This window comes from Pseudophryne corroboree, chromosome 2 (genome assembly GCF_028390025.1).
Source record: "Pseudophryne corroboree isolate aPseCor3 chromosome 2, aPseCor3.hap2, whole genome shotgun sequence".
Lineage (NCBI taxonomy): Eukaryota > Metazoa > Chordata > Amphibia > Anura > Myobatrachidae > Pseudophryne > Pseudophryne corroboree.
In genome coordinates this window covers 743,534,054-743,558,967 of record NC_086445.1, presented here as the reverse complement: position 1 = coordinate 743,558,967, position 24,914 = coordinate 743,534,054, and the positions used below count along the sequence as shown (strand labels likewise).

At 48.4% G+C, this 24,914-nt stretch overlaps 1 protein-coding gene across 3 annotated transcripts in view; it reads left to right on the top strand.

Moving 5' to 3' along the window:
- The window catches only part of PTPN22 (protein tyrosine phosphatase non-receptor type 22), a 386,022-nt gene that overhangs the window by 285,007 nt on the left and 76,101 nt on the right, over positions 1–24,914 (top strand). For all 3 annotated transcript variants that reach the window (XM_063955409.1, XM_063955411.1, XM_063955410.1), the window contains 3 exons: positions 15,049–15,126; positions 15,439–15,531; positions 17,881–17,936. In XM_063955409.1, the coding sequence (XP_063811479.1) occupies positions 15,049–15,126; positions 15,439–15,531; positions 17,881–17,936 (227 nt within the window). The remainder of the gene's footprint in view (positions 1–15,048; positions 15,127–15,438; positions 15,532–17,880; positions 17,937–24,914) is intronic.

Genomic DNA, 24,914 nt, shown 5'->3' with positions numbered 1-24,914 from the left:
AAAATCACTCAGTTATAGTGTTAATCCCTGCATTATATAGCGCTCTGGTGTGTGCTGGCATACTCTCTCTCTGTCTCCCCAAAGGACTTTGTGGGGTCCTGTCCTCAGTCAGAGCATTCCCTGTGTGTGTGCGGTGTGTCGGTACGGCTGTGTCGACATGTTGGATGAGGAAGGTTACGTGGAGGCGGAGCAGAGGCCGATAAATGGGATGTCGCCCCCTGTGGGGCCGACACCAGAGTGGATGGATAGGTGGAAGGTATTAACCGACAGTGTCAACTCCTTACATAAAAGGCTGGATGACGTAACAGCTGTGGGACAGCCGGCTTCTCAGCCCGCGCCTGCCCAGGCGTCTCAAAGGCCATCAGGGGCTCAAAAAAAAACGCCCGTTACCTCAGATGGCAGCCACAGATGTCGACACGGAGTCTGACTCCAGTGGCGACGAGGTTGAGACATATACACAATCCACTAGGAACATCCGTTACATGATCCCGGCAATGAAAAATGTGTTACGCATTTTCTGACATGAACCCAAGTACCACATAAAAGGGGTTTTATTTTTGGGGAGAAAAAGCAGCCAGTGTTTTGTTCCCCCATCAGATGAATGAATGAAGTGTGTAAAGAAGCGTGGTTTCCCCCGATAAGAAACTGGTAATTTCTAAAAAGTTACTGATGGCGTACCCTTTCCCGCCAGAGGATAGGTCACGTTGGGAGATATCCCTTAGGGTGGATAAGGCGCTCACACGTTTGTCAAAAGGTAGCACTGCCGTCTTAGGATACGGCCACCTTGAAGGAACCTGCTGATAAAAAGCAGGAGGCGATCCTGAAGTCTGTATTTACACACTCAGGTTATATACTGAGACCTGCAATTGCCTCAGCATAAATAGGGCTGCTGCAGCGTGGTCTGATACGCTAAGACAGGGATAATATTTTGCTAACATTGAGCATATTTAAGACGTTGTCTTATATATAAAGGATGCACAGAGGGATATTTGCCGGCTGGCATCCAGAATTAATGCAATGTCCATTCTGCCAGGAGGGTATTAGAAACCCGGCAGTGGACAGGTGATGCTGCCTGTAAAAGGCACATGGAGATTCTGCCTTATAAGGGTGAGGAATTGTTTGGGGATGGTCTCTGGGACCTCGTATCCACAGCAACAGCTGGGAAGAAAAATTTTTACCTCAGGTTTCCTCACAGCCTAAGAAAGCACCGTATTTTCAGGTACAGTCCTTTCGGCTTCAGAAAAGCAAGCGGGTCAAAGGCGCTTCCTTTCTGCACAGAGACAAGGGAAGAAAGAAAAAAGCTGCACCAGCAGCCAGTTCCCAGGATCAAAAATCTTCCCCCGTTTCCTCTGAGTCCACCGCATGACGCTGGGGCTCCACAGGTGGAGACAGGTGCGGTAGGGGCGCGTCTCGGGAACTTCAGGGACCAGTGGGCTTGCCCACAGGTGGATCTCTAGGTTCTTCAAATAGTATCACAGGGATACAGGCTGGAGTTCGAGGCGACTCCCCCTCGCCGTTACCTCACATCAGCCTTGCCGACTGCCCTCGGAGAAAGGTAGTACTGGCGGCAATTCACAAGCTGTACTTCCAGCAGGTGAAAGCAAGGTACCCCTCCTTCAACAAGGCCGGGGTTACTATTCCAAAATGTTGTGGTACCGAAACCAGACGGTTCGGTGAGACCCATTCTAAAATTGAAAGCCTTGAACACTTATATACGAAGGTTCAAGTTCAAAATGGAATCGCTCAGGGCGATTATTGCAAGCCTGGAGAATTTCATGGTATCACTGGACATCAAGGATGATTACCTGCATGTCCCTATTTACCCTCTTCACCAGGAGTACCTCAATATTGTGGTACAGGATTGTCATTACCAATTCCAGACGTTGCCGTTGGTCTGTCCCCGGCACCGAGGTATTTACCAAGGTAATGGCCGAAATAATTATCCCGTACTTGGACGATCTCTTTATAAAGGCGAGGTCCAGGGAGCAGTTGTTCGTCGGAGTAGCACTATCTCGGGAAGTGCTACAACAGCACGGCTGGATTCTGAATATTCCAAAGTCGCAGCTGGTTCCTACGACGCGTCTACTGTTCCTGGGTATGGTTCTGGACACAGAACAGGATAATAAGGGTTTCTCCCGGAGGAGAAGTCCAAGGAGTTGTTGTCTCTAGACAGAGACCTCCTAATACATATACAAGTGTCGGTGCATCAATGCACGCGAGCCCTGGGAAAGATGGTAGCTTCTTACGAAGAAATTCCATTCGCCAGGTCCCATGCAAGGATTTTCCAGTGGGATCTGTTGGACAAGTGGTCCGGGTCGCATCTTCAGATGCATCGGTGGATAACCCTGTCTCCAAGGGTCAGGGTGTCGCTGTTGTGGTGGCTGCAGAGTGCTCATCTTCTAGGGGGCCGCAGATTCGGCATACAGGACTGGGTCCTGGTGACCACGGATGCCAGCCTTCGAGGCTGGGGGGCAGTCACACAGGGAAGGAACTTCCAAGGCTATGGAAAAGTCAGGAGACTTCCCTACACATAAATATTCTGGAACTGAGGGCCATTTACAATGCCCTAAGTCAGGCTAGACCCTGCTTCAACACCGGCCGGTGCTGATCCAGTCAGACAACATCACGGCGGTCGCTCATGTAAACCGACAGGGCGGCACAAGAAGCAGGATGGCGATGGCAGAAGCCACAAGGATTCTCCGATGGGCGGAAAATCATGTGTTAGCACTGTCAGCAGTGTTCATTCCCGGAGTGGACAACTAAGAAACCTCCACCCGGGAGAGTGGGGACTTCATCCAGAAGTCTTCCAAATGATTGTACACCGTTGGGAAAGGCCACAGGTGGACATGATGGCGTCCCGCCTCAACTAAAAGTTACAAAGATATTGCGCCAGGTCAAGGACCCTCAGGCGATAGCTGTGGACGCTCTGGTAACACCGTGGGTGTACCAGTCGGTGTATGTGTTCCCTTCTCTGCCTCTCTTACCCAGGGTAATGAGAATAATAAGAAGGAGAGGAGTAAGAACTATACTCATTGTTCCGGGTTGGCCAAGAAGAGCTTGGTAACCAGAACTCCAAGAAATGATCTCAGAGGACCCATGGCCTCTGCTGCTCAGACAGGACCTGCTGCAGTAGGGGGCCTGTCTGTTCCAAGACGTACCGCGGCTGCGTTGACGGCATGGCGGTTGAACGCCGGATCCTGAAGGAAAAGGGAATTCCGGAGGAAGTTATCCCTACGCTATTTGAAGCTAGGAAAGAAGTGAACGCAAACCATTATCACCGCATATGGCGGAAATATGTTGCGTACTGTGAGGCCAGGAAGGCCCCAAAGGAGAAATTTCAGCTAGGTCGATTTCTGCACTTCCTACAGTCAGAGGTGACTATGGGCCTAAAATTGGGTTCCATTAAGGTCCAGATTTCGGCTCTATCGATTTTTTTCCAAAATTGAACTGGCTTATCTGCCTGAAGTTCAGACTTTTGTTAAGGGAGTGCTGCATAGTCAGCCCCCGTTTGTGCCTCCAGTGGCACCGTGGGATCTCAACGTGGTGTTGGATTTCCTGAAGTCGCATTGGGTTGAGCCACTTAAATCCGTGGAGCTATAATACCTCACGTGGAAAGTGGTCATTCTGTGGGCCTTGGCGTCGGCCAGGCATGTATCAGAATTGGCGGTTTTGTCATACAAAAGCCCTTATCTGTATTTTATATGGATAAGGCGGAATTGAGGACTCGTTCCCAATTCCTTCCTAAGGTGGTATAATTTTTTAATGTGAAACAACCTATTGTGGTGCCTGCGGCTACTTGGGACTTGGAGGATTCCAAGTTACTGGATGTAGTCAGGGCCCTGAAAAGTATATGTTTCCAGGACAGCTGGAGTCAGGAAAACTGCCTCGCTTTTTCTCCTGTATGCACCCAACAAGCTGGGTGCTCCTGCTTCTAAGCAGACGATTGCTCGCTGGATCTGTAGCACGATTCAACTTGCACATTCTGCGGCTGGACTGCCGCACCTAATTCTGTAAAAGCCCATTCCACGAGAAAAGTGGGCTCTTCTTGGGCGGCTGCCCGAGGGGTCTCGGCTTTACAACTTTGCCGAGCTGTTACTTGGTCGGGTTCAAACATTTTTGTAAGAGTCTACAAGTTTGATACCCTGGCTGAGGAGGACCTAGAGTTTGCTCATTCGGTGCTGCAGAGTCATCCGCACTCCCGCCCGTTTGGGAGCTTTGGTATAATCCCCATGGTCCTTACGGAGTCCCAGCATCCACTTAGGACGTCAGAGAAAATAAGATTTTACTCACCGGTAAATCTATTTCTCGTAGTCCGTAGTGGATGCTGGGCGCCCATCCCAAGTGCGGATTGTCTGCAATACTTGTTTATAGTTATTGCCTAACTAAAGGGTTATTGTTGAGCCATCTGTTGAGAGGCTCAGTTATATTTCATACTGTTAACTGGGTATAGTATCACGAGTTATACGGTGTGATTGGTGTGGCTGGTATGAGTCTTACCCGGGATTCAATATCCTTCCTTATTGTGTCAGCTCTTCCGGGCACAGTATCCTAACTGAGGTCTGGAGGAGGGTCTTAGTGGGAGGAGCCAGTGCACACCAGGTAGTCCTAAAGCTTTCTTTAGTTGTGCCCAGTCTCCTGCGGAGCCGCTAATCCCCATGGTCCTTACGGAGTCCCAGCATCCACTACGGACTACGAGAAATAGATTTACAGGTGAGTAAAATCTTATTTTTCTTGCTTATTACACCAACCGTATCCCAATCACTATTCACTCAATCTTATATGTCAGCCAAGCAGGCAGACAGATCATACACTAGATCATCTGCAATCACAGGCTAAGTGGCAAAGTCATTTTCATATATGCAAATTTTTGGCATCTTATTCATTATGTCTATAAGTAGGACCACATGTCCTCAAACAAAATAGGCTCCGCGGGTGCGCCGGCCTACCGGGAATCTTCCCTGTAGACTCTATGACCAATCCGCCTCTGCTCTCTGCCATTCTTGGGGAGAAACTCAGTCTGCCCAGTACCCTGTGTGTGTGTGGGGTGATTGGTGTGATATTGCAAACATGTCTAGAGACTCCGTTTCATATGCTGCAGAGGATTTATCTTCCTAGGAAGATCCCATCCCATGTAATCAGGATTGCACTGATGTAACGCAGATCCCAGCTAGAGAGCCGGAATGGTTAGCCTCTCTTAGGAGGACTCTTTCTCAGATTTCTGAAAGGGTTACTAGAACTGAGCATGCCACTCAGGTACTGCAATCCTCTATGGTTGTGTTATGCACACCAGTGCCAGCAGGAAAGTACTGGTGTCAGAACTGTTATGCACTCCAGTGTCTGCAGGAATGTACTGGTGTTTGAACTGTTATGCAAAACAGATGGACTCACAGACAAACTGGGGGATATGACATAACGTACACAGAAGGTGATAGGGTAACAAAATACACACAAAGTGAACAGAGAAGCCCAGAGGCTAAGGAACTGGGTATCTCCCTTGTATTAGAACTGCTAAGATGGAAAAAGCAAGATGTTGTGTTTTAATACGTAGAGTACCCGAAATGCTGTTGCTAAGGGCAACAGCAAAACCCTAAAGGGTTACCAACGGGTGTGGCAGTAAACTCCTTGGTCAGAGATGGAATGATAGACACAAGGAGAATCTCCACAATCCAAATTCTCACTTGCAGTGCACAGGTTTTAGCTTACTGCCACTAAACTGACCCCTGACACCTAGCACAGTGAGACAGGATTAGACAGGCAAGTCTTAGAATACAGCCGCAAACTTGCTAAGTTCACAGAGTAGTAACAGAACCCCAGCAAGCTAAACGACTGACTCCAGTCTTACTGCTAGGTCTGGATTGGCAGAGTGTAATACCAAATTCCCAGGCCTATTTGCAGTAAGCAACAAACAAATACAAAGCTACACAGTACTGGCTAACGTTCATGAACTGACTAACCAACAAAGATTCAGCAGCATCTGCTTACCCTGAAAAGAGGCCTTATAAAGCAGGTGCTGTCCACGCCCCACTCAGACCTCACAGACTGTGAGCACAAAAACCAGCACCGGATCCCCTGCCGTGCACAGAGCCTATAACCACTGCACAGCAAAAGACCCGAACCGGAGTATCAGCTGCGCTCAGGTTACTCCACTAGCACTTGTCTCCCGGTTGCCATGACGACGTGGCAGCACAGGGCAGGAGACCCTAACAGGTTGTATGGTCTGATACTGCTCCCTCAGGGTCCCCTGCAGTACATTCTCACAAATGTGCACTTGCCAAGATTATGCAGGTTGACAGGGACACCGATTCTGACACTGCAGACGGTGACGGGGATGTGTCGAGGGGGACGGCATCACTTGCTAAGGGGGTGCAGTTGATGATTGAGGCCGTGAGGGATGTGTTACACATTACTGACACAACTCCTGAGCAGGTTGAGGAGGCCTTTTTCACAGAGAGTAAAAAGCCCCTTCCCCCTCACCTTCCCAGCATCTAAGGAATTAAATGCTATCTTTGAAAAAGCCTGGGAAAATCCGGAGAAAAATTCCAGATCCCTAAGAGGGTCTTGGTTGCTTTTCCCTTCCCAGAGGAAGATAGAAAAAAGTGGGAGTCTCCGCCGATAGTCGACGCCTCTGTCTCTAGGCTGTCTAAACAGGTGGTATTACCAGTCCCGGGATCTACCGCGTTGAAGGACCCGGCAGATCGCAAGGTGGACGCTACGCTAAAATCCATTTACACGGCTTCAGAGGCTATACAGCGGCCAACTATAGCCTGCGCTTGGATTTCTAAGGCTATCGCCAGGTGGTCAATCACTCTGCAGGAGGAGTTGACTACGATGGATAAAGGTGACGTAGATTTATTTTTACGTAATATTCAGGATTCTGCAGGGTTCCTGGTAGACTCCATGAAGGACCTGGGTTCCTTGGCTGCTGGGATCTCCTCCATGTCCGTCTCGGCTCGCAGGGGTCTCTGGCTGCCCCAATGGTCTGCCGACGCGGAATCCAGGAAGAGCGTGGAGGGCCTATCGTATACAGGTCAGGCTCTCTTTCTGGAGGCGCTGGATGCATGGATTGCCACGGCTACCGTGGGTAAGTCTCCTTTTCTCCCCTCAGCTGCACCGGCTACGAAGAAGCCTTTTGCACCAGCCCCGTCACAGCCCTTTCAGCCCGCGAGGCCTAGAAAGAACAAGCCATTTAAACGCCTTCTTCAGAGCTGGTCGTGCTAAAGGAAAGAAGCCTGCTCCAGCTGGCTCCCAGAACCAGAAGCCTGCTTCTGATACCCCAAAGTCCTCCACATGATGGTAGACAGCTAGGCCTGGAGGAAGGTCATGTGGGGGCAAGACTCCGGCATTTCAGCCACGTCTGGGTGTCGTCTGGCCTGGACCCCTGGGTACTGGATATAGTGTCCAGAGGGCACAGGCTGGAGTTTCAAGATCTCCCACCTCACCGTTTCTTCAAGTCAGGCTTGCCGGCTCTGCCGGCAGACAGAGCAATTCTTCAGGAAGCTATCCAAAAATTGGTGGTATCCAGGTTCATTGTTCCAGTTCCACCTCATCAGTGGAACAAAGGTTACTATTCGATCCTTTTTGTGGTACCAAAGCCGGATGGTTCGGTACGACCAATTCTGAACTTAAAGTCTCTGAACCCCTACCTCAGGGAGTTCAAATTCAAGACCGAGTCTCTGAGAGCTGTCATCTCAGGTCTGATGGAGGGAGAATTCCTGGTGTCCCTGGACATCAAGGATGCGTACCTCCACATTCCCATTTGGTCATCGCATCAGGCATACCTCAGGTTTGCACTGTTGGATGACCACTATCAGTTTCAGGCACTGCCGTTTGGCCTCTCCACAGCACCAAGGGTCTTCACCAAGGTGATGGCGGAAATGATGGTTCTCCTACGCAAGCAAGGGGTGAACAATTCTGTATCTGGAGATCTCCTGAGCAAGGCGTCGTCCAGGGAGAAGTTGTTGTGATCCATTGCTCTCACGACACATCTGCTCAAGGAGCACGGTTGGATCCTGAACCTTCCAAAGTTTCATCTGGAGCCGACAAAGAGGCTGTCTTTCCTGGGGATGATCCTGGACACGGAAGTGCAGAGGGTGTTTCTGCCGGTGGAGATAGCATTGGTGAGTCAAACAATGGTCAGGGATGTCTTAAAGCCTTCGGTTCATCAGTGCATCCGCCTTCTGGGGAAGATGGTTGCCTCCTACGAGGCTCCTCAGTATGGAAGGTTTCATGCTCGATCCTTTCAGCTGGATCTATTGGCCCAGTGGTTGGGATCTCACCTACATATGCACCAGAGGATACGTCTGTCACGGAAAGCCAGGATTTCACTCCTCTGGTGGCTACAGCTACCACACCTTCTGGAAGGCCAAAGGTTCGGAGTTCAAGACTGGATCCTTCTAACCATGGATGCAAGTCTAAGAGGTTGGGGAGCAGTCACTCAGGGGGAAACCTTCCAAGGAAGGTGGTTGGATCAGGAATCCCTTCTCCCGATAAACATTCTGGAACTAAGGGCCGTATACAACGGCCTTCTGCAAGCAGCTCACCTTCTACAGCAGTGATTTTCAACCTTTTTTTACTCGCGGCACACCAAACAATATTTTAAAATTGCCAAGGCACACCATCAGTTCCCCACAGAAAAAAACAAAAAACACACATTGGCCCTCACAGTAAAAACAAGAATCCACACATACATTGGCCTACACAGGAAAACAATCACGTTGCTCCCCACATAAATCATGTTGGTCCCCACATAAATCATGTTGCTCCCCACATAAATCATGTTGCTCCCCACTGCTCCCCACATAAATCAATCACATTGCTCCCCACATAAATCATGACGCTCACACATAAATCAATCACATTTCTCCCCACATAAATCCTATTGCTCTCCACATGAATTATTCACATTGTTCCCACCATAAATCCTATTGCTCCCCACAGGAGAAATAACATAACAAATATTAGCCCCTACCTGTCAGGTGTCCTCCTCCCTGTCCCTCAGTGGCGGGGGTTGTTCATAGTGGAGTGCTGCGAATATTGAGCAGCGGGCGGTCGGGCAGGTGTGGATGTGGGTGGGCAAGGAAAGCTGTGGATGCGGGCGGGAATTGGAAGATGTGTATACAGGCGGGTGGGCTGGCTGGTGAGATGCGGCGGCCGTGACCTATGATATCACACTGCCGCGTCATCAAGGCATAGGTCACGGCCGGAGCATGACTGATCCTCTAAGAAGAGCCCGGGCCAACAGTTCACTCTGAAGGGACAGGAAGCTGCTCTGGCTCCGAGGCACACCTTGCAACTGGTCGCGGCACACTAGTGTGCCACGGCACACTGGATGAAAAAGCCTGTTCTACAGGATCGGGCTGTTCAGGTGCAGTTGGACAACGTGACCACAGTGGCCTACATAAACCGACAAGGTGGAATGAAGAGCAGGGCTGCCATGTCAGAGGTGTCAAGAATCCTCCTCTGGGCAGAAAGGCACGCTGTGGCGATGTCAGCAATCTTCATTCCGTGTGTAGACAACTGGGAAGCAGACTTTCTCAGCAGACACGATCTCCACCCAGGAGAGTGGGGCCTCCATCCAGAGGTGTTCGAGGAAGTAACCAGTTGGTGGGGGGTTCCTCACATAGACATGATGGCCTCCCTCCTCAACAAGAAGCTGCGGAGGTACTGTTCCTGGTCGAGAGACACACAGGCAGTGGCGGTGGATGCACTGGTAACACTGTGGGTGTTTACGTCAGTGTATGTGTTCCCTCCACTTCCTCTGATACAAAAAGTTCTTCAACTGGTAAGAAGAACAAAGATTCTGGCAATCCTCATTGCTCCGGACTGGCCAAGGAGGGCTTGGTACGCAGATCTACTGGATCTTCTGCTGGAAGATCCAAGGCCTTTACCTCTTCGAGAGGATCTGCTTCTGCAGGGGCCTTTCGCTTATCAAGACTTACCACGGCTACTTTTGACGGCATGGCGGATGAACGCCAGATGTTAGCACGGAAGGGTATCCCGAGTGAGGTCATTCCTACCCTGATAAAGGCTAGGAAGGGGGTAACATCTAAACATTACCATCGCATTTGGAAGAAATATGTTTCTTGGTGTGAGTCCAAGAAATTTCCTGCGGTGGAGTTTCAACTTGGACGTTTTCTCCTTTTCCTGCAAGCAGGTGTGCATATGGGCCTGAGATTGAGCTCCATCAAGGTCCAGATCTCTGCTTTGTCCATCTTCCAAAAATAATTGGCTGTCCTCCCAGACCTTTTTGAAAGGGGTTCTGCACATCCAGCCTCCCTTTGTGGCGCCAACGGCACCCTGGGGTCTTGATGTGGTGTTGCAGTTCCTGCAATCAGCTTGGTTTGAGCCTCTACAGGAGGCTGATATCAAGTTTCTTACGTGGAAGGCGGTCACTTTGTTGGCCTTGGCTTCTGCACGACGCGTGTCGGAATTCGGGGCTTTATCTTGTAAAAGTCCCTATCTGATCTTCCATGAAGACGGGGTGGAGCTTAGGACTCATCCACAGTTCCTGCCTAAGGTTGTATCGGCTTTCCATATCAACCAACCTGTTGTGGTGCCAGCGGCTACTGACTCCTCAATTGCTTCAAAGGCCTTGGATGTTGTGAGGGCTTTGAAGATTTATGTGAAGAGGATGGCTCATCATAGAAAAAGTGACTCTCTGTTTGTCCTCTATGATCCCAAGAAAATTGGGTGTCCTGCTTCTAAGCATTTGATTTCACGCTGGATCAGGTTCACCATTCAGCATGCTTATTCCATGGCAGGATTGCCATGGAATAAGCACATGCAGATTGATGATGATGATAATGATGGTGTGCCAGGTATAGGGCTAGGTCACATGCAGACTGATGCTGATGATGGCGTACCAAGTATAGGGCTAGGTCACATGCAGACTGATGATGCTGGTGTGCCAGGTATAGGGCTAGGTCACATGCAGACTGATGATGCTGGTGTGCCAGGTATAGGGCTAGGTCACACGCAGACTGATGATGCTGGTGTGCCAGGTATAGGGCTAGGTCACATGCAGACTGATGAAGATGCTGGCGTACCAAGTATAGGGCTAGGTCACATGCAGACTGATGATGCTGGTGTGCCAGGTATAGGGCTAGGTCACATGCAGACTGATGATGATGATGGCGTACCAAGTATAGAGCTAGGTCACATGCAGACTGATGATGCTGGTGTGCCAGGTATAGGGCTAGGTCACATGCAGACTGATGAAGATGCTGGCGTACCAAGTATAGGGCTAGGTCACATGCAGACTGATGATGCTGGTGTGCCAGGTATAGGGCTAGGTCACATGCAGACTGATGATGATGATGGCGTACCAAGTATAGAGCTAGGTCACATGCAGACTGATGATGCTGGTGTGCCAGGTATAGGGCTAGGTCACATGCAGACTGATGCTGATGATGGCGTACCAAGTATAGGGCTAGGTCACATGCAGACTGATGATGATGCTAGCATACCAGGTATAGGGCTGGCTCATTTGCAGACTGATAATGATGCCAGTTGTGGACAGGGGGTGGGGAGGGGGAGGGAGCGGATACGTTTTACTCGGGCCTGGTCCAGCTTTCCCCACCCTCCGTTACAGAGAGCCGTCCAGGGAAAGAGAGAACTGACTGCCACTTCAGCTACTATAATACAGTCTGGTAATGTTGATTAGCAGAAATGTTTCAGTGAAGAGACATTTAACATACAATTTTTCCTGTATTTTTTTTCTAAGGGTGCGTGACTACGCCTCCTGTGATTAAGCCACACACCCTGAAAAGTATCTGGGCCCAGCCAGGCACTCCTCTGCCCTGCTTGTCTGCCCAATGTATTTAAATATTCCCTCTCTGGAGCCAGAGTTTACATTGAAGCTGCAGCTTTTAACATAGATAATGCCTCTACCCTTTGGCTACCTGAAAATATTAAACCCTGAACCATATAGAGACCTCATATGTCCTGTTTCCTGCTGACACATGACACTGGACAACTAACAGTTACAATCTCTGTGTGTCTGGCTCACATACCATTGGAACAATCCACTGTTAACACTGAGTTTGGCTAAAAGTGAATTTTTACTTGGCTATCCGAAGACTTTTATGCTTCACAGTCCAGACTGTTCCTTATGAGTAAACATTAGAGGCACTGTGTCTCTTCCATTTCACCTCAGTGGCCTTTCTGTGAGTGCTTTATAGGATCTGAAATACATTTGATCTTCCTGAAGAGATTCTAGCTGAGGTTAGGTGGAAACGAGGGATGGGAGGATCTATAGACAGTCAGTGGGCAATTTCTCGCCTATATCTGCATACAGGAAAATGCCTATACTGTAGGTGGCATATGCTCCCTGATGCAGGGCCGTCTTTCCGTATGGGCTCAATGGGCTCTTTCCCAAGGGCCCCAGGAGTATAAGGGCCCTAGGCTGATAGCTGAGGGTCCCCTCTTTCCAGGGGTACCAGATTTTTGAAAATCGGCCTTGGGGAACCGGAGATATCCAACGTGAAAGCAGTGGTCCCCATCCGAGCCTGTTAATTGCTCTTCCCAGCCAGATATCTCAGGTTCTGTCTGACTGAGTTTTTCTGAGGGTATAATCCAAAATCTGGGACTCTCCCCTTTTGCTGGACGCTGGCAGCTTGTCTCTACTGTGCCCAGAACCAGAGATATCAGCCTTCCATCAGCTGGTCCCTGCTCCAGCTCCACGTGCCTGGTATACAGTTTTATATATTCATTGGAGGATTGCTCTGGCTCCTGAACTCTGATCCCCAAGTCCCCAAAACCTTCTGAAAGGTGGGAATCTCTACTTTTGTTATCCCATTCAAAACCAAGAAATATATTTTCAGGAACTTGAGATATCTGCAGTCAAGCAAGCTGCCCTCCCACCAGAAAATGATGAATATTAAGCCTACTCCACTATCCATCCCTCCCCTGTGTATTAAACACTCCCTACCACCCCGGAAGTCATGTACCGGGGCCCCTTCATTCAGCCCAATGCCCTCTTCTACAGTTTAGTGTTCTCCCTCCCGCCCCATCTGTGCAGTAAAGGAGCAATTAGCAGAAATTACTGCTCCAGGTCCTACATGCTGAGCGGAAGATAGAACACCCCCTACCACTCACGGGACATCAAAGCTGCCGCTGATAGCACCCCCCACCCCTACCGCTGGAGGATGGGTAGGGGGCCCAATGCATTGCTGTGCCCAGGGGCCTACACTGCCGTTAAGACGGCCCTGCCCTGATGCATGCAGTTTCTCCAATCTCCTCTAATTTAAGTTGTGTCAATGAACCTTGGTGGGATCATTTGAGCATATCTGACTGGTGGCAAACATGTAAGTAAATGTATTTGCCAAATAACCACAATGGCAACCTATAACTAAGGGTCTGATTCAGTACCAGTTGCAAATGTGAGATTACACGCAGTGAGCAATTATCAGCAGACTGCGCATGTGCAGCAAACGCATTGAGCATGTGCAAATGGCAAAATGTGATAGCACTGCACATGCAGCCTAATTGTAAAGAGATCGCAATTTGATTGACAGGAAGTGACCATTTGTGGGTGGTAACATGGCGTTTGTGGGAAGTGGTTGGAAAAACGCAGGCGTGTAATGGCCTTTTCAGGGCGTGTTTCTGCGAATGCTGCTTTCAAAAACATGGCGCCCGGTGCGACTGCATTCTCATTGATTTGAGTATGCTGGTGTCAGCCGCAACTGTCGACGGTGCCCATTTTTTGCGTATGCATTGAGATTTTGCAAATGCATACGCAAATTTGTGAATGCAGCGGTGTGCATCTTTTATCCTTTCTGGGTGGATCTTTACATTTTTAGCAATAGGAGATTTGTGAAAATCGCTAGCTCAGCCTCAATAGCGATCCATAGTGAATTAGGTTCTAAGGGGGATATCCAATTATCCCTGTTAAAACATCGGGTCCTAAAAACGGACGTTTTCGGCCGTGTATCTGACTTTTTTCCGATGTTTCACCGTTTTTCTTTTTTTTTACAGGCTATCCTGTTAAATCGCGTGTAATAAAAAAAAAACCCTTTCTCCCGAAAACACACAGGCTCAGTGAAACCTGTGTGTTTTCGGGTGAAACAGCCCGGTTTTCGGCCAAAAACGGTGCTGTTTCCGGGGATTCTGCTTCGCCTGCCGGAGGCAGGTGAAACAAAATCCCTGATAAGCCGGCGCGTGTCGCGGCTTATCGGGGCTAATTAGATAGCCCCCGGCAGAACAATTAGCCCCGGTAAAAAACCGAGGCTAATTGGATATCCCCCTAAGTCCTGAATAGATATGAATACCGCTACAATTGGTGTCATTATTAAATGTATCTGATAGGCCTTTATAGTGCAGCTAATAACACAGAGTATACATGTATCGATGTTTTTCATAGTGCTGAATTTACTATTTAACCAATTCAGTTTGTGGTGGCAACAGGTTCTCTTTCATAGGTTACTTCACAAACTTTGCTATATTTTAAAGTGCTGGTCTGGCGTGTGTCTCCCTAGTGTTACAAGGCAATGAAGGGAGCAGCGTTCCATACTGAATTATGCCCAATGCACCCCAACTTTCTTCTGTATTTATGCCTTTACCTTTCAATTAGATAGATAATGGGGCTAATTCAGACCTGATCGGTTTTCGCACAGCAGCAATCAGGCCTAAACTGCGCATGTGCGCATGCCAGGCAGTCGGCGGCTGTCTTAGCACTGCGATAGCCTCTGTATGATTGACAGGCAGAGGCAGTCGCTGGACGGGGGGGGGGGGGGCGGGGGGGGGAACAGGCCGACGACATTTGCCCGCCGTTTAGGAGGTGTGGTCCGGGCACTGCTGCGTTTGGGAGGTGGGCCGCAGTGGCTTTGTGACGTCACACGCAGCCACTGCGACCCAGGCAACGACAAGTAGCTTCCTGCCAGCGTCCCCCCGCATGTCTAAGGACTGAAGACTAAATTTAGCACATCTACGATCAGGTCTGAATTAGGCCCAATGCCCACTGTAAATATGTTCATGTTCCCACGCCGATAGGTGTGGGGACCAATAGATGTGTATGTCGGTCTATTTACCTGCTTTTCTCTGCCTAATTAGATTATTCCAGTCAATTTCAGCGTTTATTCCATTATACAAGAGATGAGAACCCAAAGATCATCACTAGTTCAGACTAAGGTATGTTTTGCATCAGACACAGAAGAAGTATTCCTATATATCTTACACAACCTTACAATGCAGAGCGGTGTTTATATTAAAAAATTTATTTATACAGTAATTTATGGTTTTTAAAATGTTGCACAGCATTGTAATAAATGTATTTTAATTGCCATTTTGTCAATGTAAATTAAAAAGTTAAATTGTACACAGATATTACTTCACAAAGCAAACAGGAATATTTAAATCTGCATGTGCCGTAGCTTAGTACATTCTGATTACATAATACAGCCACGTAGGAACTTACAAGATGTTCTACTTATTATCTCCTAGGAACAGTTTGAGCTTGTCTATAGTGCAGTCATCCATCTCTTCAAAAAAGAACTCGAGCAGATCAATGCGATAACAGACTCCAAAGAGGAAAAAGTGAGTGTCTGATATTGCTCGTATGTGTCCTGCTCATCTGAACATTAGTCCTAATGCTGCCTGTCTTGGGAATGTGAAAATGTGACCTTAACGTCAATACTTGTATACAGCTTAAATGCAGTGCTATGATGTTAATTCAGTGCTAGAGGTGGCCACAAAAAATTATACATATAATGGCAGGTGTTCTATTAGATAGATTAATGGTATGCTATCTGTAGCTGTTGGTGGGGCCAAGATTTCAAAAGGGAAATTGTCTATTGTTACTGGGAGGTATAAACAAGTATGCTGGTATACTCATTGATGATAATGATGACTAGTACAAAACCAAGTTTTGCCTATGGATCTATATATGTTGGGGGGGTTTTGTGCAAGCAGTGCGGGAGCATACACACTCAAGGGACTATTCATGGAGCAGTGAAAAGAGTGTAGAAGTTGCCCATAGTAACCAATCAGCTGTGAGGTAACGTCCATCAAGTGCATTCTATAAAAATATACATAACAGCTGATTGGTTGCCATGGGCAATTTCTCCACTGGCTCACTTCTCCGCTCTCTCACTGCTCCATGAAACGACCAATGTGTTTCCATCCAAATCACCATTAGACCCTACTCATGAATATAAAGGGAGATTTCATATACATTATAGCAGGGCCAAACTGGCTATCTGTCACTTCTGGCAAATGCCAGAAGGTCTGATGCCTGATGGGTCAGTCCAGCATAACAGCCTGGCCAAGCAACTTTGCTCTGGTGCATGTCAGAGAGCCAAGGGCTGGCAAAGCAGCTCCGCCTCCTGGCACTCTTCTTGGCCAACCGACATACATAAAGATGGGGTCTTCCACTATGCCGCACGCCCTTGCCATGGCTACACTGGGCCATTTCAGACCCCCAGTCCATCCCTGCATTATAGATTGCTTAGGAAAAAAACACAATTTCAAATGTTAGCAAATACAGGTGCAGTAGTACTATGGGGTCCTGATATAAAAATGAACTGACTGCTTTACTCCTAACACATCGCAGGGATGGTCTCTGAGGTCCCGGCATGTATTGTTACATTCTTGCGAATATTAATTTCTTATTGCTACTAATAGTTCTGAGAGTAAAAACTTTACTGCATGGCATATTCTTCTCTTCCTGTGACACATACTGTCACTGGTGTATAATGGATGCAGTGTGTACGGTGCACACAGGCCCTCGGAGTCCAGGGGGCCCACACTGCACACCCTGTACCCATTATTTTTAAAACTCACCCTCCGGAGTCCTGCGGTGCTGCAGAAATCACTGGAAAAATGTTGCGGCGCCATTTTCCTGGTGTTTTGCGCATGCGCAGTAGGAAAATCACTGGGGAAAATGGTTGTGGTAACATTTTCCATGCGATCTGCACATGCCCTATAGACTCTGGGACATCGCTAGGGTCCCCTAGTGACCCTAGTGCTCAGAAATACAACGCTGCCGGCTAGAGAGGAGGGGGCCCAGACGCAGCCTGCACATTGGCCTCCTGCTCTCTAGAAACACCCTGCATACTGTACTCTTATTCTCCCTTAAGATGGTCATTTAAGTGTCATTTTCAAACTCACCATATTTTTAGTTAGACCTGCAAAAATGTAAAAAGATTTTCCAAAGCCGCTGTGAGTTCTCACCTGTGAATGTATGCATTTTAGCCTCTAGAACACAATGGGGGTGATTCCGAGTTGTTCGCTCGCAAGCTGCTTTTAGCAGCATTGCACACGCTAAGCCGCCGCCTACTGGGAGTAAATCTTAGCTTATCAAAATTGCGAACGAAAGATTCTCAAAATTGCGAATAGAAATTTCTTAGCAGTTTCTGAGTAGCTCGACACTTACTCTGCCACTGCGATCAGTTCAGTCAGTTTTGTTCCTGGTTTGACGTCACAAACACACCCAGCGTTCGCCCAGACACTCCCCCGTTTCTCCAGCCACTCCTGCGATTTTCCCAGAAACGGCAGCGTTTTTTCACACACACCCATAAAACGGTCAGTTTCCACCCAGAAACACCCACTTCCTGTCAATCACACTCCGATCACCAGAACGAAGAAAATTCCTCGTAATGCCGTGAGTAAAATACCTAACTGTTGAGTAAAATAACTAAGCGCATGCGCGCTGCGAACATTGCGCATGCGCAGTAAGCGACTAATCGCAAAATAGAGAAAATCGGCAACGAGCGAACAACTCGGAATGAGGGCCAATATTCATTTACACTAAACGCAGTAAAATTCAATTAAAATTGACCTTTATTAAATATATCCATTTGATTATTTTTCTTAATAAACTCTTTTCTTTGTGTTATGTATGATGGATTTTATTTTATCAATGTAATTTTCTATATTAATTTGCAGATATTTGGATATCCAACTGCTCTACAAGACAGTGACTTTAATAGACTGCCAGACAGGTAAGTGCCGAATCTGGAAAAAAACTGATCATGATCTTAACCTGCATCTCTTGAAGTCAGACAAATAATGGGCATGATTTAGGTCACGGTGTTATTAGGTAAAAGTGTTGTTTCGTTCATTGCGCAAGCACAGGGCCCGTGCTGCGCATATGCAGTATGAGTTCTGCATCCTTGGATGCATTAGGGCTATAAACGTCATGTGATTGTCAGTCTGCAGCCATTTGGTGGCAGGGTGGGGAGGGCAATGATCTCCATTTCACGAAACGGAGGTATGTTGTCTCCATTTTGTGGGACTGCTGAAGACAGGGTCTCCATCTTCCGACAGAGATTTCCCTACCTCAGCGACGGAGCTGCAGTGGCCAGTCTGCGAAACCTCAAGGATACTCCTCCGGCCAAGGTTGTCATAGAGTAATCTGATGCTGCTTCCTCGGACACAGCAGTGGATCACACATGTGTATGCATGAGGCATCTACTTATACCGGATGCTGTCAGGCTTGTGTTTGTTTGTAGATATCTGGAGGTGTATAGGTAAAACTGGAAGGCCTGAGGAGACCTCTTGTCTTGAAAAAAGATGATTTCCTGACTGGGAATCGAACCTGGATTTTGGCAGAGAGATGCGGATTGTACCCACTAGACCTCCAAGGTGTAGCAGTAGATTAGCCAGGCTGATATTCAATTGATACTGTTGGTACAGAATGACACTCTCCTTACATGGTACCTGTAGTCCGGAAAGATAGAGTGGATGAACTTGGCAGTGTATTAACCAAGCTTAAATTGGGTTGTTGCTGTAGTCCAGGATCTTGGAGCAATCAGATGATAGCAGGACCGGATGCAGACCAAACACCGGAATGGATGGTAGCTGTGGATAATTTTTTATTTCTCTATCGTCCTAGTGGATGCTGGGGTTCCTGAAAGGACCATGGGGAATAGCGGCTCCGCAGGAGACAGGGCACAAAAAGTAAAGCTTTAGGATCAGGTGGTGTGCACTGGCTCCTCCCCCTATGACCCTCCTCCAAGCCAGTTAGATTTTTGTGCCCGGCCGAGAAGGGTGCAATCTAGGTGGCTCTCCTAAAGAGCTGCTTAGAAAAGTTTAGCTTAGGTTTTTTATTTTACAGTGAGTCCTGCTGGCAACAGGATCACTGCAACGAGGGACTTAGGGGAGAAGAAGTGAACTCACCTGCGTGCAGGATGGATTGGCTTCTTGGCTACTGGACATCAGCTCCAGAGGGACGATCACAGGTACAGCCTGGATGGTCACCGGAGCCTTGCCGCCGGCCCCCCTTGCAGATGCTGAAGTAAGAAGAGGTCCAGAATCGGCGGCAGAAGACTCCTCAGTCTTCTAAAGGTAGCGCACAGCACTGCAGCTGTGCGCCATTTTCCTCTCAGCACACTTCACACGGCAGTCACTGAGGGTGCAGGGCGCTGGGAGGGGGGCGCCCTGGGAGGCAAATGAAAACCTATTTTGGCTAAAAATACCTCACATATAGCCTCCGGAGGCTATATGGAGATATTTAACCCCTGCCAGAATCCGTTAAAAGCGGGAGACGAGGCCGCCGAAAAAGGGGCGGGGCCTATCTCCTCAGCACACAGCGCCATTTTCCCTCACAGAAAGGCTGGAGGGAAGGCTCCCAGGCTCTCCCCTGCACTGCACTACAGAAACAGGGTTAAAACAGAGAGGGGGGGCACTAATTTGGCGTTAGAAATATATAAAAAAGATGCTATAAGGGAAAACACTTATATAAGGTTGTCCCTATATAATTATAGCGTTTTTGGTGTGTGCTGGCAAACTCTCCCTCTGTCTCTCCAAAGGGCTAGTGGGTCCTGTCCTCTATCAGAGCATTCCCTGTGTGTGTGCTGTGTGTCGGTACGTGTGTGTCGACATGTATGAGGACGATGTTGGTGAGGAGGCGGAGCAAATTGCCTGTAATGGTGATGTCACTCTCTAGGGAGTCGACACCGGAATGGATGGCTTATTTAGGGAATTACGTGATAATGTCAACACGCTGCAAGGTCGGTTGACGACATGAGACGGCCGACAAACAAATTAGTACCGGTCCAGACGTCTCAAAAACACCGTCAGGGGTTTTAAAACGCCCGTTTACTTTAGTCGGTCGACACAGACACAGACAGGGACACTGAATCCAGTGTCGACGGTGAATAAACAAACGTATTCCTTATTAGGGCCACACGTTAAAGGCAATGAAGGAGGTGTTACATATTTCTGATACTACAAGTACCACAAAAGAGGGTATTATGTGGGATGTGAAAAAACTACAGTAGTTTTTCCTGAATCAGATAAATTAAATAAAGTGTGTGATGATGCGTGGGTTCCCCCCGATAGAAAATTATGGGCGGTATACCCTTTCCCGCCAGAAGTTAGGGCGCGTTGGGAAACACCCCTTAGGGTGGATAAGGCGCTCACACGCTTATCAAAACAAGTGGCGGTACCGTCTATAGATAGGGCCGTCCTCAAGGACCAGCTGACAGGAGGCTGGAAAATATCATAAAAAGTATATACACACATACTGGTGTTATACTGCGACCAGCGATCGCCTCAGCCTGGATGTGCAGAGCTGGGGTGGCTTGGTCGAATTCCCTGACTAAAAATATTGATACCCTTGACAGGGACAGTATTTGATTGACTATAGAGCATTTAAAGGATGCATTTCTATATATGCGAGATGCACAGAGGGATATTTGCACTCTGGCATCAAGAGTAAATGCGATGTCCATATCTGCCAGAAGATGTTATGGACACGACAGTGGTCAGGTGATGCAGATTCCAAACGGCAAAAAGGTGTATTGCCGTATAAAGGAAGAGGAGTTTTTTGGGGTCGGTCCATCGGACCTGGTGGCCACGGCAACTGCTGGAAAATCCACCGTTTTTACCCTAAGTCACATCTCTGCAGAAAAAGACACCGTCTTTTCAGCCTCAGTCCTTTCGTCCCTATAAGATCATATCTGCCCAGGGATAGAGGAAAGGGAAGAAGACTGCAGCAGGCAGCCCATTCCCAGGAACAGAAGCGTTCCACCGCTTCTGACAAGTTCTCAGCATGGCGCTGAGACCGTACAGGACCCCTGGATCCTACAAGTAGTATCCCAGGGGTACAGATTGGAATGTAGAGACGTTTCCTCTTCGCAGGCTCCTGAAGTCTGCTTTACCAAGGTCTCCCTCCGACAAGGAGGCAGTATGGGAAAAAATTCACAAGCTGTATTCCCAGCAGGTGATAATTAAATTACCCCTCCTACTACAAGAAAAGGGGTATTATTCCACACTATATTGTGGTACTGAAGCCAGAAGGCTAGGTGAGACTTATTCTAAAAAAATTTTTGAACACTTACAAAGGTTCAAATCAAGATGGAGTCACTCAGAGCAGTGATAACGAACCAGGAAGAAGGGGACTATATAGTGTCCGGGGACATCAGGGATGCTTACCTCTATGTCCCAAATTTGCCCTTCTCACTAAGGGTACCTCAGGTTCGTGGTGCAGAACTGTCACTATCAGTTTTAGACGCTGCCGTTTGGATTGTCCACGGCACCCCGGGTCTTTACCAAGGTAATGGCCGAAATGATGATTCTTCTTCGAAGAAAAGGCGTCTAAATTATCCCTTACTTGGACGATCTCCTGATAAGGGCATAGTCCAGGGAACAGTTGGAGGTCGGAGTAGCACTATCTCGGATACTGCTACAACAGCATGGGTGGATTCTAAATATTCCAGAATCGCAGCTGATCCCGACGACACGTCTGCTGTGCCTAGGGATGATTCTGGACACAGTCCAGAAAAAGGTGTTTCTCCCGGAAGAGAAAGCCAGGGAGTTATCCGAGCTAGTCAGGAACCTCCTAAAAACAGTGCATCATTGCACAAGGGTCCTGGTAAAAATGGTGGCTTCCTACGAAGCAATTCCATTCGGCAGATTTCACGCAAGAACTTTTCAGTGGGATCTGCTGGACAAATGGTCCGGATCGCATCTTCAGATGCATCAGCGGATAACCCTATATCCAAGGACAAGGGTGTCTCTCCTGTGGTGGTTATAGAGTGCTCATCTTCTAGAGGGCCGCAGATTTGGCATTCAGGATTGGATGCTGGTGACCACGGAGCCCAGCCCGAGAGGCTGGGGAGCAGTCACACAAGGAAAAAATTTCCAGGGAGTGTGATCAAGTCTGGAGATTTTTCTCCACATAAATATACTGGAGCTAAGGGTAAATTTATAATGCTCTAAGCTTAGCAAGACCTCTGCTTCAAGGTCAGCCGGTATTGATCCAGTGGGAAAAACATCACGGCAGTCGCCCACGTAAACAGACAGGGCGACACAAGAAGCAGGAGGGCAATGGCAAAAAACTGCAAGGACTTTTCGCTGGGCGGAAAATCATGTGATAGCACTGTCAGCAGTGTTTCATCCCGGGAATGGAAACTGGGAAGCAGACTTCCTCAGCAGGCACGACCTCCACCCGGGAGAGTGGAAACTTCATCGGGAAGTTTTTTTTTTTCCACATGATTATAAACCGTTGGGAAATACCAAAGGTGGACATGATGGCGTCCCGTCTGAACAAAAAACGGGACAGGTATTGCGCCAGGCCAAGAGACCCTCAGGCAATAGCTGTGGACGTTCTGGTAACACCGTGGGTGTACCAGTCGGTGTATGTGTTCCCTCCTCTGCTTCTCATACCTAAGGTGCTGAGAATTATAAGACGTAGAGGAGTAAGAACTATACTCATGGCTCCGGATTGGCCAAGAAGGACTTGGTACCCGGAACTTCAAGAGATGCTTACAGAGGTTTTATGGCCTCTGCCGCTAAGAAGGGACTTGCTTCAGCAAGTACCATGTCTGTTCCAAGACTTACCGCAGCTGCGTTTGTCGGCATGGCGGTGGAACGCCGGATCCTAAGGGAAAAAGGCATTCCGGAAGAGGTCATTCCTACCCTGGTCAAAGCCAGAAAGGAGGTGACCGCACAACATTATCACCACATGTGGCGAAAATATGTTGCGTGGTGTGAGGCCAGGAAGGCCCCACAAAGAAATTTCAACTCGGTCGTTTCCTGCATTTCCTGCAAACAGGAGTGTCTATGGGCCTCAAATTGGGGTCCATTAAGGTTCAAATTTCGGCCCTGTCGATTTTCTTCCAGAAAGAATTGGCTTCAGTTCCTGAAGTCCAGAAGTTTGTCAAGGGAGTATTGCATATACAACCCCCTTTTGTGCCTCCAGTGGCACTGTGGGATCTCAACGTAGTTCTGGGATTCCTCAAATCACATTGGTTTAAAACCAGTCAAATCTGTGGATTTGAAGCATCTCACATGAAAAGTGACCATGATCTTGGCCCTGGCCTGGACCAGGCGAGTGTCAAATTGGTGGTTTTTTCTCAAAAAAGCCCATATCTGTTTGTCCATTCGGACAGGGCAGAGCTGCGGACTCGTACCCAGTTCTCTCCCTAAGGTGGTGTCAGTGTTTCACCTGAACCAGCTTATTGTGGTGCCTTGCACCTACTAGGGACTTGGAGGACTCCAAGTTGCTAGATGTTGTCAGGGCCCTGAAAATATGTTCCAGGACGGCTGGAGTCAGGAAAACTGACTTGCTGTTATCCTGTATGCACCCAACAAACTGGGTGCTTTTGCTTCTAAGCAGACTATTGCTAGTTGGATGTGTAATACAATTCAGCTTGCACATTCTGTGGCAGGCCTGCCACAGCCAAAATATGTAAATGCCCATTCCACAAGGAAGGTGGGCTCATCTTGGGCGGCTGCCCGAGGGGTCTCGGCTTTTACAACTTTGCCGAGCGGTTATTTAGTCAGGGGCAAACACGTTTGTAAAATCCTACAAATTTGATACCCTGACTAAGGAGGACCTGGAGTTCTCTCATTCGGTGCTGCAGAGTCATCCGCACTCTCCCGCCCGTTTGGGAGCTTTGGTATTATCCCCATGGTCCTTTCAGGAACCCCAGCATCCACTAGGACGATAGAGAAAATAAGAATTTACTTACCGATAATTCTATTTCTCGGAGTCCGTAGTGGATGCTGGGCGCCCATCCCAAGTGCGGATTATCTGCAATACTTGTACATAGTTACAAAAATCGGGTTATTATTGTTGTGAGCCATCTTTTCAGAGGCTCCGCTGTTATCATACTGTTAACTGGGTTCAGATCACAGGTTGTACAGTGTGATTGGTGTGGCTGGTATGAGTCTTACCCGGGATTCAAAATCCTTCCTTATTATGTACGCTCGTCCGGGCACAGTATCTAACTGGCTTGGAGGAGGGTCATAGGGGGAGGAGCCAGTGCACACCACCTGATCCTAAAGCTTTACTTTTTGTGCCCTGTCTCCTGCGGAGCCGCTATTCCCCATGGTCCTTTCAGGAACCCCAGCATCCACTACGGACTCCGAGAAATAGAATTATCGGTAAGTAAATTCTTATTTTTTTTTAAATTTATTAACAGTTTTTTATATAGCACAGCAAATTCCGTTGCGCTTTACAACTGGACACAATTAGAAGACAAAACCGGGTAACAACAAACAGTCATAGAGGTAGGAGGGCCCTGCTCACTAGCTTACAATCTAAACAGGGATGGAACCAGTGAGGCAGGAATTAACTGGAATTACCTCTGCAGCCAGGGATAGGAGGGGTCATTCCGACCCGATCGCACGCTGCAGTTGTTCGCAGCGCAGCGTTCGGGTCAAAACTGTGCATGCGCCGGCACTGCGGTGCACTGGCGCATGCCAGGCGGCCAAAGGCCGTCGTTACCTAGCAATTGCCTCTGCCTGATTGACAGGCAGAGGCGGTCGCTGGGCGGGAGGGAGCGGCACAGCGGCATTTGCCCGCCATTTTCGGGGCACGGCCCGGCCAACGCAGGCGTGGCCAGACCATGCTGGAGGGCAGGCCGCAATGGCTGCGTTACATCACAGCGCTGCGACCCGGGGCAGCGACGAGTACCTCCCAGCCAGCCGCAGGAGCTGCGCTGGCCAGAAGTTACTCTTCAAGAACAACA